Source organism: Ranitomeya variabilis, chromosome 4 (genome assembly GCF_051348905.1).
Source record: "Ranitomeya variabilis isolate aRanVar5 chromosome 4, aRanVar5.hap1, whole genome shotgun sequence".
NCBI lineage: Eukaryota > Metazoa > Chordata > Amphibia > Anura > Dendrobatidae > Ranitomeya > Ranitomeya variabilis.
This window is the reverse complement of record NC_135235.1, coordinates 208580398-208594287: the sequence shown is the minus strand read 5'-3', so window position 1 is coordinate 208594287 and position 13890 is coordinate 208580398. Positions and strand designations below refer to the sequence as shown.

Here is a 13890-nt window from a genome sequence, read left to right as displayed (position 1 = left end):
AACACAGAGTGAAACAGCCCTGGCTCACATCGCAAACCCGATATCTCCAGCGATGCTCCAGGTGTGCTGAACGCTTATGGAGGAAAACTCGCACCCCAGAAGACTTCATACACTTCAAATTTATGTTAAGGACCTATAACTTTGCCCTTCACCTCACCAAACAGTCCTACTACACCACCCTGATCTCCTCACTATCCAACCACCCCAAGAAACTGTTTGACACCGTTCACTCCCTCCTCAGGCCAAAAGCACAAGACCCTATCACAGACATTTGTGCTGATGACCTGGCCACCCACTTTATAGAGAAAATAGACAATATCTGTCAGGAAATCCGCTCCCAGACACCAAGTGCAATGACTCCCGTCCCTCCCTGCATCTCCCCTGGCTCACTCTCCACATTCGATCCCATCACAGAAGAAGAAGTCTCCAAGCTCCTCTCCTCTTCCGACCACATGCACCACCGACCCCATTCCCTCACACCTCCTCCAGTCTCTCTCTCCAGTCGTCACAACTCGCCTAACTACAATTTTTAATCTCTCCCTCTCCTCTGGCATTTTCCCCTCCTCCTTCAAACACTCTATCATTACTCCATTACTAAAAAAACCCACCCTTGACCCATCATGCACAAACAACTACAGACCGGTCTCCAATCTCCCCTTCATCTCAAAACTCCTGGAGCGCCTAGTCTACTCCCGCCTTACCTGTTACCTCTCCACTCATTCCCTCCTAGACCCCTCACAGTCCGGGTTCCGCCCCCTACATTCAACAGAAACTGCACTCATCAAGGTGACCAATGACCTTCTGACAGCAAAATGTAACGGTGACCACTCTGCTCATTCTCCTCGATCTCTCTGCAGCTTTCGACACTGTTGACCACCCTCTCCTACTTTCTAGGCTCCAGTCACTAGGCATTAAGGACACTGCTCTCTCCTGGTTCTCTTCCTATCTTTCTGAACGCTCCTTCAGTGTTCTGTTCTCCGGCTCCACTTCATCTCCTCTTCCTCTCACTGTCGGGGTACCCCAGGGCTCAGTCCTTGGCCCCCTTCTCTTCTCCCTCTACACGGCCCCAATTGGACAGACCATCAGCAGATTTGGCTTTCAGTACCATCTTTATGCTGATGACACACAACTATACACGTCATCCCCTGACCTTACCCCCGCTGTACTACAGAACGCCACTGACTGTCTGTCTGCAGTCTCCAACATCATGTCTCTCTATCTGAAACTCAACCTCTCCAAAACTGAACTTCTTCTGCTCCCGCCTTCTACTAACCTCCCTAAATCTGACATTTCCCTCTCCGTGGGTGGCACCATAATAACACCCCGGCAGCAGGCACGCTGTCTAGGTGTTTTGTTTGACTCCGATCTCTCCTTCACCTCCCACATAATCTCTTGCTCGCTCTGCTTAGACCTAAAGAACATCTCTAGAATCCGCCCTTTTCTCACCATGGAGACAACAAAAACCCTCACTGTTGCCCTAATCCACTCCCGTCTGGACTACTGCAACTCTCTATTAATTGGCCTCCCCCTCACGCGACTTTCCCCTCTCCAGTCTATCCTTAATGCAGCAGCCAGGGTCGTCCATCTGGCTAATCGATACTCGGACGTGTCCGCTCTTCGCCAGTCGTTACACTGGCTGCCCATTCATTACAGGATACAATTCAAAGTACTTGTTCTCACCCACAAAGCTCTTCACAATGCAGCACCCCCTTACATCTCCTCCCTCATTTCTGTCTATCGACCAAACCGACCTCTGTGCTCTGTAAATGACTTTCGCCTAACCTCTGCACTAATCCGTACCTCCCACTCCCGACTCCAAGACTTCTCCCGTGCTGCGCCAATCCTCTTGAATGCTCTACCCCAAGATATTAGGACCATCCACAACTTGCATAGTTTTAGGCGCTCGCTCAAAACACACTTGTTCAGAGCGGCCTATCACGTTCCCTAATCAAACTCATTTTATGTTTGTGTGTGTAGCCCAATTCACTATCTCTATCTACCCCCCACTCCCTGAAGATGGCTGGACCATCATTGTAAATACATCATTGTAAATACACACCTGTACTTTGTATCTCCCCACCTCATTGATTGTAAGCTCTCACGAGCAGGGTCGTCTTATTTTGCTTTATTACTGTATTGTTAACATTGTTACCTATGACTGTTGTGTTCGAAACTGTTAAACTGTAAAGCGCTGCGGAATATGTTGGCGCTATATAAAGATTATTATTATTAACGTGCGCCAACTCCGCTCTGTTCAAGATGCAGCTCTACAGAGACAGATTCTTAAGATCCTGGCAGTCAGACCAACAAGCTTTCTTTCCCCTATCTTATCAATAACTGATACTTTTTGCCATTTAGGAAAAACGGGGATTTTTGGTACTCACCAGATTGTTTCTTTTACTTGTAGCCTTCATGATATTCTGTCCCCACCCCAATGAAGCAGTAAAGAGGATTTTTGGTCCTCACCATATTGTTTTTTTTACTTGTAGCCTTCATGATTGTCTGTCCCCATCCCAATGAAGCAGTAGAGAAAAGAGGATATTTGGTACTCGCCATATTGTTTTTTACTTGTAGCCTTCATGGTTTTCTGTCCCCACCCCAATGAAGCAGTAGAGAAGAGAGGATATTTGGTACTCACCATATTGTTTTTTACTTGTAACCTTCATGGTTTTCCTATGTCCCCCACTAGTGAAGGGGCAGAGAAACCCTTTTAAATACAAAAAGCAGAGTAGTGATATTATTGAGGTTTGTGTAATGTTTAATTTTCCCAGCGGAGGCGCTGCAGGAAATCCGAACAGCTGGATCTGGGGAACCACCAAAAGCTACATCTAGGCAGCTGAACATGGAATAATCCAATGGAAGCAATAGACTCCATTTTAGGCAGATTATAATAGACAGATGCATTACATGTCTACACACCAAGAATTTCCAACATAAAGACAAGAAAAGGCTTTTTGTCTTTTTATTGAACACAGATCAAGCGCTTCAATACATTGCAATAACTCAATTACTTTTTTTTCACCATAATTAGGAGGGATAAAATATTAACAGGAGAAAAGAGTGTAAAGGGGTTGTCCAGATCAAAAAATAAAATATACTATCAAAGTCATCCCGGTATTGGTGTTAGCCGCCTCCATACACACAAACTAAAGTGTGACATTATAATTTTTTTTCAACTGGACAACCCATTTAAAGGGATTTTTCTGGTTTCGCAAAAGCCCTTGTGCTTTAGTCACTCTCCTCGGGTCCAGAACAGGGTCTCTGCCGCTGCTCCTGCCATCATTGATTGGCTAGACACTGGAAGGAGTGACCCAGACTCCGTGTTGGACCTGTGTAGGGCGAGTAAAGAATAATTGGTTTGTTTTACAAACTGCAGTTTTTTAAAAACGGAAAATCCTCTTTGTAAAAATGAACATTTTTACCGCTTCTATATAAACGGAAGGGGGCGATTCGTTTATTAATGTGGATGTGATACCGGTTAGCTCGGGGGGTCTCCATTTTCCAGGCGGATCCCCCACTGGAGCAAACGTGATAAATGATAGAACTCCGAAAAATACAAATAAAGTAACATTATACGTAGCCCACAGAAAACTAGAAGGAAGCGTCAACGGAAAGAATAAGGAAACGTCCCATTATCCGGCATCTTGACAATTTACGTTGCGGATTTGCTCCTCCACGTGTGCATGAGATTTTTAACACCTCATGCACACACCCCGCAGGGACCTGACTGTCCAAGAATCCTTTTTGCTCATGAAGCCGTATCACGCCTGCATGACCGGCCGCGCTTCTTTAGCTTCCAGCTGAACTCCGGACCCGGAGAATCCCGTCCCTCCCTGTAATACAAATACATCATGGTGGGACTCGCTATCGACCAAACAATCAGCGCCACGAAAAAGGATCCATGTGTGGGGCCTTTAGTAAAAATCAAAACGGGATGGGGGGAAGAAATGTCTACATACCCTCTGCAGCACGATGATGTCCTTCTCGGTAAGCTTGTCCCCGCTGATCGGGTCGGTCATATCCTTCTTTATTAGTTTTTCAACACATTCCAGGGTAACAACCGCTCCCCTGCAAAACAGAACGTGGAATATAAATGATATTGGGAACCGATAACTCTGGACAAAACATCTGAGACTTCTACTCTACCATTTTTTTATTTCCAGCAGTCCTCTAGCTTCATGTCACAGCACACCTTCCCCACGGCCTGCACAAAGCATGACCGTATGAATAAGGAGGAGGCAGCGAGAAGGACCGTGGAGGGGGAAGGAAGCAACTTACAATGACTCTTTACTGCCTTAAAGGGGTTGTCCACTACTAGGATAACCCCTTCTTGATCTAAATGTTTGGCCCCGATAAAATAATAAATCCTATACTCACCTCCTGTGCTGGCGCCGTTCCAGCAGCGTCGGTACTCGTGATCCCAGGCTCACATGCGGTTTAATGACTCGTGATCCCTGTGCCCAATCATCACTGGCGTCACTGTTTCCACCGACTTCCGAAGAGGAAGTCAGAGATCAGCTGCAGCCCAGACCTCCTCTTCATGTTCAAAACGTCCGAAGGCGGAGACCGTGACGCCAGTGCTGATTGGTTGCCGGGGTTACGTGTCACGCCTGGGACTGCGAGTGCCGACACCGCTGGAACAGCGCTGGTACGGGAGGAGAGTAAAAGATTATTTTATTGGGGCCAAACATTTAGATCACGAAGGGATTGTCCCAGGAGTGGATAATGAAAATAAATAAAAAATATATATTTATAATAAAAAAAATTTAAAAAAGTTTGCCTCTTTTCCCCCATCCAAAAAAAGAAAAGGAATAAACATATATACATTTATTACATACGCACATATTATAAATATACATATTTTTTGAGCACGACGAAGATACTTGGTAGCACACGAGCATGCTCCGATAACACCTATCCGAGCACACTCATCGCTAGTCACTACTGGTTTCACCCACTAGGCGGCAGCATTACCCCAGGCAGAGCACAGATGGATGCAGCACGTTCTGCAATACAGAAATAACTGCTGTCTAGACTGCAGACGAGAAAGGGCGTCCGCAGCTCCGATGGAGGCAGAGAACGTCGCACGCATGTTGATCATGGCCTAAATCTGTCTGTTCAACAAGCCAATGTTAGGTCACACTGGCATCATTAAATAATAAAATGGTTATTAGCGATGGGTAGCTCTCCCCCGTGCTGTAGAATAATGGGGTCAGACGTGCCCATGGCTTCATTATACCACCGTGATAAAAGAGGAGCTCTAACTCACGAGGGCCGCAGCACGGCGCAAGGAACGGAGTTGCCCAATATGTCCCGAGTCACGGCGCACACGTATCTGTCCTGGCGGTTTATGAGACCCACGCGATCCACCTTATCATCCACCGCTGTGAACTTCACTGAGATCAAGTCTTTCATCTTCAGGGGTCTCCCGCTCATGGGGCAGTACACCGACTTGTCCTGTATGAAAGAGAGAAGAGCAGGAACGACTGAAACCGGACGTGTTTCTAGACTACAAACAGAGGACATCTATCACCCCCAAAATGACTATTAAACCAGCTGTACAGTGCTATAGAGGGCTTATAGTGGGGGAAACACCAAGGTTACTTACCGGTAGCCGGTTTTTCCGGAACCCATGACAGCACACCTGAGAGAGGGGATCCGCCCAGTCAGGACAGGAAACCCTACTGAAAATAAAAGGGCCGTACCTCTCCGTCACTTCAGTTGGTTTTCAGAGCATAACCCCCTGGTTAGTACACATGGCAATCCATCACCAAATCAAATTAACTAACAAAGCACCCAAAGCAATAGTGCACACCGAAAGGGTGATAAAGGGGGGGAATATACGGGTGCCGTCATGGGTTCCGGAAAAAAACGGCTACCGGTAAGTAACCTTGGTGTTTTCCCTTCCCCCATGACGGCACACCTGAGAGACTTTTGTAGAATGAAACCTTAGGGAGGGACCACCGCTTGTAGTACCCTTCTACCAAAGGTTAGGTCAGCAGAGGAAGAAAGATCTAGCCAGTAGTGCTTGAAAAAAGTTGAGGGTGAGGACCAGGTAGCGGCCTTGCAAATTTGATCAATTGATACCTCAGCCTTTTCTGCCCAGGAGGTAGCCACGGCTCTGGTGGAGTGAGCCTTGATGCCTTCAGGAACAGGAGTGCCACCCGCAGAGTAGGATAAACGAATGGCCTCCATGATCCATCTAGCAATAGTACTTTTAGCTACCCCACACCCTCTTTTGTTACCCTGAAAGGCTACGAATAGGGTTTGGTCTTTTCTCCACTGACTAGTCATAGATATGTATTGTAACATAGATCTTCTTACATCTAGCATGTGGAACTTTTGTTCCCCTGGATTTCTAGGATTACTACAGAATGATGGTAAAGTAATCTCTTGACTCCTATGGAATTTTTGAACCACCTTGGGGAGATACGCCGGGTCTGGTCTTAGAACGATCCTGTCATCAAAAGCCTGAGTATAAGGAGGGCATATAGACAGGGCCTGTAAATCACTTACCCTACGTGCCGATGTTAAGGCTACTAGTAGAACTATTTTAAGGGTAAGCAACTTAGGCGATAACTCCTGCAAGGGCTCAAAAGGCTGTTTAGTTAGGGCTTCTAAAACTAAATTTAGATCTCAAGGAGGGATTTTTGGGATAACGACCAGTTGAGATCTACTACAAGATTTTATGAATCGCGAAACCCATCTATTTGAGGCAAGATTACAGTTATATAGGGCCCCCAAGGCTGAAACCTGAACTTTAAGGGTGCTGGTTGCTAACCCAAGATGTAATCCTGCTTGCAGAAATTCTAGGATAGGACCCACTGGAGCCACCTCCCCCAATGGTTCACCCAGGAAGTCAAGAAATGTTTTCCATGTCCTACCATAGATCCTGGAGGTTATGGGTTTTCTGCTTTTCAATAGGGTGGAGATTAAACCCGGTGAGAATCCTTGGAGACTTAGTAACGCCCTCTCAAATTCCAGGCTGCCAGATGGAAGCCCTTCACCTGAGAGTGGGTCACTGGGCTAGCAGGTCCGGAACCTCTGGCAGAATCCATGGGTCCGTTACAGACATCTGCCTTAGAAGGGAGAACCATGGTCTCCTTGGCCAGAATGGAGCTATGAGGATAATTTTCCCTTGATCCTCTCTAATCTCCCGGATCACAGCTGGAATCATCACTATCGGTGGGAATGCGTAGGCCAGAGAGAACTTCCAGGGTATCAGTAGGGCATCTACTGCGAAAGGATGTTCTCTTGGATTTAAGGAGCAGAACTTTTTGACTTTTTTGTTGTGTGAGTTGGCAAACAAGTCTATTTTTAGTGTGCCCCAGGCTTGGACTATTTGTTGGAATATCTGGGGGTTTAGGGACCATTCCCCCTGTCTTAAGCCTCTGCGACTCAGGAAGTCTGCTTGTGTGTTTTCTATGCCCCTGATGTGTAGTGTCGTCAGGGATGACAGGTGTTGTTCTGCCAACTGAAAGGGTAGATTTGATGCTTCCATGAGGCCTTTGGACCTCGTCCCCCCCCGATGATTAATATACGCCACTACTGCTCGATTGTCCGTCAGGATTCAAGTATGGCGACCCCGGAGCAAAGGGAGAAAATGTCTTAGGGCTTTTTCCACTGCCCATAGCTCTTTTTCGTTTGACCCATAGTTTTTTTCTAGTAAGGACCAGGTTCCTTGTACAGAGTGAGACCTCAGGTGAGCCCCCCAACCTGTACCGCTTGCGTCGGTCGTGATGATGTCTTTGACCGGATTTTGCCACTGGACCCCCATTGTCAGGTGGTCTTCCACCGTCCACCAAAGTAGGGAATCCCTTACGCCCAGGGAGAGACAGATTTCCATCTAAATGCCCTCTTAAAGGGAACCTGTCACCCCGTTTTTTAAAGATGAGATAAAAATAGCGTTAAATAGGGGCAGAGCTGTGCTTTACATTAGTGTCTTTTTTGTGCCTTTATTCCCCAGCTATGCTGCCGAAATACCTTTGTAAAGTCGCCGTTTTGGGCTGTCACTCACGCTGGTCTGGTCAAATGGGCGTGGTGACATCGCTGTTTCTTCCCCCAGATCTAGCTTATCTGTCCGTTGGTGGCGTAGTGGTTTGCGCATGTCCAGCTGCCGAATCCACTGCGCAGGTGAAGGAAAAGAGCGCGATCTGCGCTATTCCCCTGGTGATCGGTGGGGGCGGCCATCTTCTTGAGGCCGCGCGTGCGCAGATGGAGTGCTCTGCTGCACGGGGCTTCAGGAAAATGGCCGCGGGATGCCGCGCGTGCGCAGATGGAGATCGCGGCGGCCATTTTCCTGAAGCCGGGATGCGAACTCGGCTTCAGGAAAATGGCCGCCGCGATCTCCATCTGCGCACGCGCAGCATCACGTGGCCATTTTCCTGAAGCCCCGTGCAGCAGAGCATTCCATCTGCGCACGCGCGGCCTCAGGAAGATGGCCGCCCCCACCGATCACCAGGGGAATAGTGCAGATCGCGCTCTTTTCCTTCACCTGCGCAGTGGATTCGGTAGCTGGACATGCGCAAACCACTACGCCACCAACGGACAGATAAGCTAGATCTGGGGGAAGAAACAGCGATGTCACCACGCCCATTTGACCAGACCAGCGTGAGTGACAGCCCAAAACGGTGACTTTACAAAGGTATTTCGGCAGCATAGCTGGGGAATAAAGGCACAAAAAAGACACTAATGTAAAGCACACCTCTGCCCCCTATTTAACGCTATTTTTATCTCATCTTTAAAAAACGGGGTGACAGGTTCCCTTTAACAGTCTTTGAGCTGAGAGAACTTCCCACTGTTTTTGTCTTAAGTGGAATTGTGCCCATCCTACTGCCGGAATACACAATGTTAACGAGCCTAGTAGGGACATCGCCTTTCTTAGAGTCATTGCTGGTTGATGTATTGCTGTACTGGCCAGGTTTATTATCTTGGCTACTTTGTTTTCTGGAAGGAGGCAGAGCTGACGCTCGGAGTCCAGCATTAACCCCAGGAAGGACTGTAGTTTTACTGGTAGTAATCTTGACTTGGGGATATTTATTATCCAACCCAGCTCCATTAGAGTTGATGTTACCACTGATACTTGATGAGTGCAGTGGGACTCTGACCTCCCTATTACAAGGAAATCGCCCAGATATGGGACAATTACTACATCCCGGGACCGGAGGTATGACATTACTTCTACCATTACTTTGGTTTAAACTCTGGGGGCTGTAGACAGGCCGAATGGAAGGGCTGTATGTTGGTAATGCTTTACCTGATTCTGAATATAGAGAGCTACTCTCAAGTATTTCCGATATTCCTGATGTATTGGTATATGGTAGTACGCACCTTTTAAGTCTATTACTGCCATGAAGCAGTGTTGGAAGAGAAGTTTTATGGTCGTGTTTATAGACTCCATCTTGAAGGAGTAGTTCTCTATCGATTGGTTGAGCTTCCATAGATTTACCGTATATACTCGAGTATAAGCCGAGATTTTCAGCCCAAATTTTTATACTTATAGGGCTTATACTCGAGTCACGGTCGGCGGGTGAGGGGGAAGAGAGCGTGTCGCATACTCACCTAGTCCTGGCGCTCCCCCTGCCCGTCCCACGGTCTTCGGTGCCGCAGCTCGTCCCCTGTTCAGCGGTCACGTGGGACCGCTCATTAGAGAAATGAATATGGACTCCACTCCCATAGGGGTGGAGCCGCATATTCATTCATCTAATCAGCGGTACCGTGACCGCTGACAGAGGAAGAGGCTGCGGCACCCGGAGACCAGCTGTCCGGGAGAAGGAGCCAGGGACGCCGGGAGCAGGTGAGTATTACATAGTTACCTGTCCGCGTTCCACACGTCGGGCGCCGCTCTGTCTTCGCGTCCTCTTGTTCTGACTGTTCAGGTCAGAGGGCGCAATGACGTACTAGTGTGCGCGCCGCCCTCTGCCTAAACAGTCAGTGCGGAGAGACGCCGAGACGGGATGCTGAGGAGCTGCAAGCAAGAGAGGTGAGTATGTGTGTTTTTTTTTTATTGCAGCAGCAGCAGCATTGTATATTGCACAGATTTATGTGGAGTATCTATGGGGCAACGGTGCAGAGCATTATATATATGGCACAGCTTTATGTGGAGCATCTATGGGGCCATAATCAAAGGTGCAGAGCATTATATATGGCACAGCTATCTATGGGGCCATAATCAAAGGTGCAGGGCATTATATATGGCACAGCTATCTATGGGGCCATAATCAAAGGTGCAGAGCATTGTATATGGCACAGCTTTCTATGGAGCATCTATGGGGCCATAATCAAAGGTGCAGAGCATTGTATATGGCACAGCTTTCTATGGAGCATCTATGGGGCCATAATCAAAGGTGCAGAGCATTGTATATGGCACAGCTTTCTATGGGGCCATAATCAAAGGTGCAGAGCATTGTATATGGCACAGCTTTCTATAGGGCCATAATCAAAGGTGCAGAGCATTTTATATGGCACAGCTTTCTATGGAGCATCTATGGGGCCATAATGAACGGTGCAGAGCATTATATATGGGGCAGCTTTATGTGGAGCGTCTATGGGGCCATAATGAACGGTGCAGAGCATTATATGTGGCACAGCTTTATGTGGAGCATCTATGGGGCCATAATGAACAGTATGGAGCATCTATTTTTAATTTTGAAATTCACCGGTAGCTGCTGCATTTTCCACTCTAGGCTTATACTCGAGTCAATAAGATTTTCCCAGTTTTTTGTGGCAAAATTAGGGGGGTCGGCTTATACTCGGGTCGGCTTATACTCGAGTATATACGGTATTATAGTTCTCCAAGAGCCATCCGGTTTTTGGATTAAGAAGAGGGGGGAGTAAAATCCGCCTCTTTCTTCCTGAGTTGGGACTTCCTGAAGAACTTTTTTGTGAATGAGTCCCAAGACCTCGGGTTTCCAGAGCAGATTGCTCCTGCTGGGACTTTCTTCGGGGAGTTATTATAAAGTTTTGCCTGGGTGGACGGATAAATTTTATTTTTAGGCCGTCTTTGATAATATTCACGACCCAGGTACTGGGGGAGATATTTATCCAGGCTGGAAAGAAGAGGGAGAGTCTTCCTCCCACGTCTGGCGTAATGTCATTGGGGGGATTTTTTTGCCGATGTAGAGGGCCCTTTAAACATATAGCCCGATCCTCTCATCCTTAAAGTCCCAATTTTTCCTCTCCCCTGGGGGGCGACCTCTGTTATATCTTCTCCTCCGAGAAAAAGGTTTTTTGGAATCTTTAGGGATATTGGGAAAAACTTTCTTTTTATCTCCTGCATGTTCCAGGATCTCTTCTAGTTTTTTTCCCAAAAAGAAGTTGGCCGTCACATGGAATGGAGCACAGCTTGTGTTTAGATGGCAAATCCCCCGGACAACCCTTGAGCCAAAGGGCTCTTCTTGCCGCATTGGACAAGCTCGCTGCTCTGGCCGTTAGTCTTGCGGAATCTGCAGAAGAGTCTGCCAAGAAAGGATGTCGCTTCTGGGTACTTTGTCCCTTAGCTGATCCTCTATCTGCTGTAGCCAGACCATTAGCGCACGGGCCGTACATGTTCCAGCAATTGCTGGCTTCAGCCCCCCCCACTGAGGCTTCCCAGATAGGTCTCAGAAAACCATCTGCTTTTTTATCAAGCGGGTCTTTAAAGGGAACCTGTCACCCCGTTTTTTTGGTATGAGATAAAAATACTGTTAAATAGGGCCTGAGCTGTGCATTGCAATAGTGTAGTTTGTGGACCCCGATTCCCCACCTATGCTGCCGAAATATGTTACCAAAGTAGTCGTTTTCACCTGTCAATCAGGCTGGTCTGGTCAAAAGGGCGTGGTGTCTTCCCCCAGATTTTGCTTAGTTTTCCGTTGGTGGCGTAGTGGTGTGCGCATGCCCAAGGTCCCGAATCCTCTGCCAGGGGATTGAAAAGAGCGCGATGTTCGTTATTTCATTGGTGATCGGTGGGCGCGGCCATCTTCCTTTGGCCGCGCGTGCGCAGAACCGGCGCTCTGCTGGCCGCGGCTTCAGGAAAATGGCCGCGGGATGCCGCGCGTGCGCAGATGGATATCGCGGCGGCCATTTTCCTGAAGCCGAGATGCGAACTCGGCTTCAGGAAAATGGCCGCCGCGATATCCATCTGCGCACGCGCGGCATCCCGCTGCCATTTTCCTGAAGCCGCGGCCAGCAGAGCGCCGGTTCTGCGCACGCGCGGCCAAAGGAAGATGGCCGCGCCCACCGATCACCAATGAAATAACGAACATCGCGCTCTTTTCAATCCCCTGGCAGAGGATTCTGGACTTGGGCAAGCGCACACCACTACGCCACCAACGGAAAACTAAGCAAAATCTGGGGTAGACACCACGCCCTTTTGACCAGACCAGCCTGATTGACAGGCGAAAACGACTACTTTGGTAACGTATTTTGGCAGCATAGGTGGGGAATCGGGGTCCACAAACTACACTATTGTAATGCACAGCTCAGGCCCTATTTAACAGTATTTTTATCTCATACGGAAAAAACGGGGTGACAGGTTCCCTTTAAGAACACCCGAGTCTTCTAATGGAAGGGACGATCTTTTTTAACATTTGGCTACTGCCCCGTCAATTTTAGGGATCTTCTCCCAGGATTCAGAGTCTTTATCCTCAAAAGGATATCTCCTTTTGGATGAAGAAGGTAAAGAACCCATTTTTTCAGGTTTTTTCCACTCCTTCTCAATTAATGCTTTGATTTTCGCATTTACCGGAAACGTGCGTTTCCGTCTCTCTTCTAAGCCACCAAACATGACATCTTCTAGTGACCTAGGTGTCTTCTCCTCCTTAAGACCCATAGCAGATCTAACTGCTTTAACTAATTTGTCTACGTCCTCCGTTGGAAAACATGGACGACCTCCTGAATCACTGTCCGAGGAGGAATCTGAAGACTGGATAGAGGCAGATGAGGTAGAGAAAGATCGGGATGATTTATGACTCTCCTGTCTCTGAGAGGCATCTGACTCTGTAGACGCCTTACGGCTTTTCCTTCTCGGTTTATTAAGGGTCATTTTCAAGGAGTTTTTTATTTCTGCCTGTATTATGGCTTTAAGGCTAGTGGCGAAATTAGGGGTCTCTTCTTGTATGGTTTTATTAATGCAGTCAGCACAGAGATCCTTCTGCCACTGAACTACAAGCGGGTCTTTACAAAGGGCTCACTCTCGGTTCTTTGTTTTCCCGCTAGACTTCCTGGAACCCTAGTGATCAAACAGAAAAAATGGACCCTGTTACCACAAGGGTGACTTTCACGTAGATCACTCACCACCGCCGACAATGAAGGGTACTGGTTTTGGAGGCTGGACAGATGCACGTGAAGCGTCCCTCTTGGACGCCGACGAATCTTGCCGGACAAGACGACCGCTGCTTCTACCACTTGAGCGGCGGCTCCTGGTATGCTGGTGGCTTGGCAAGGCATCTGGCGGGAGCTCCTGCTGTTGCTGCTGTTGTGATGGCAGCTGCTGCTGCTCTTGCTGCCCCACTTCCATAAAGAAGTTTCTGGCCACGAGTGCGTCTTCTGTGGTTGTCACCCCTTTTATGGGGGATCCACTGCACTCCCCGCCTCCTCCGGTGCCCAATAGTGGCCCCTCCCCTGCTCTGCCGCGAGTCTCTATCCACCGGCCGGCGTTTTCTTTATGGGCGCCGCCATCTTGGATCCGGCGCCCGCCTATGAAGACACACAGGCACGCCCATTCCCAGCGTGCCTTGCGTGTGACGTCAGACGGGCGCCCCGGAAGCGGCCGCCGCACGGCAGAGAGAGGAGGGCGGCGTGGCAGCCACAGAAGGAACCCGGCCAGGACCGTGCTGCACCAACACCCGCTCGGACGCAGAGCCCCGGAGGACCCACGGACGGCGCCTCCAGACCCCGAGCTCCGACGTACAG

General features: G+C 48.5%; 1 protein-coding gene across 2 annotated transcripts in view; it reads right to left on the bottom strand.

Moving 5' to 3' along the window:
• Positions 1–2946: 2946 nt before the first annotated feature.
• Positions 2947–13890, bottom strand: part of NOSIP (nitric oxide synthase interacting protein) — a 42040-nt gene continuing 31096 nt past the window's right edge. For both annotated transcript variants that reach the window (XM_077259795.1, XM_077259794.1), the window contains exons 7-9: positions 5270–5457; positions 3960–4068; positions 2947–3833 (exon numbers count right to left, since the gene is read on the bottom strand). In XM_077259795.1, coding sequence (XP_077115910.1) covers positions 3762–3833; positions 3960–4068; positions 5270–5457 — 369 coding nt within the window. In that variant the 3' untranslated portion in view covers positions 2947–3761. The remainder of the gene's footprint in view (positions 3834–3959; positions 4069–5269; positions 5458–13890) is intronic.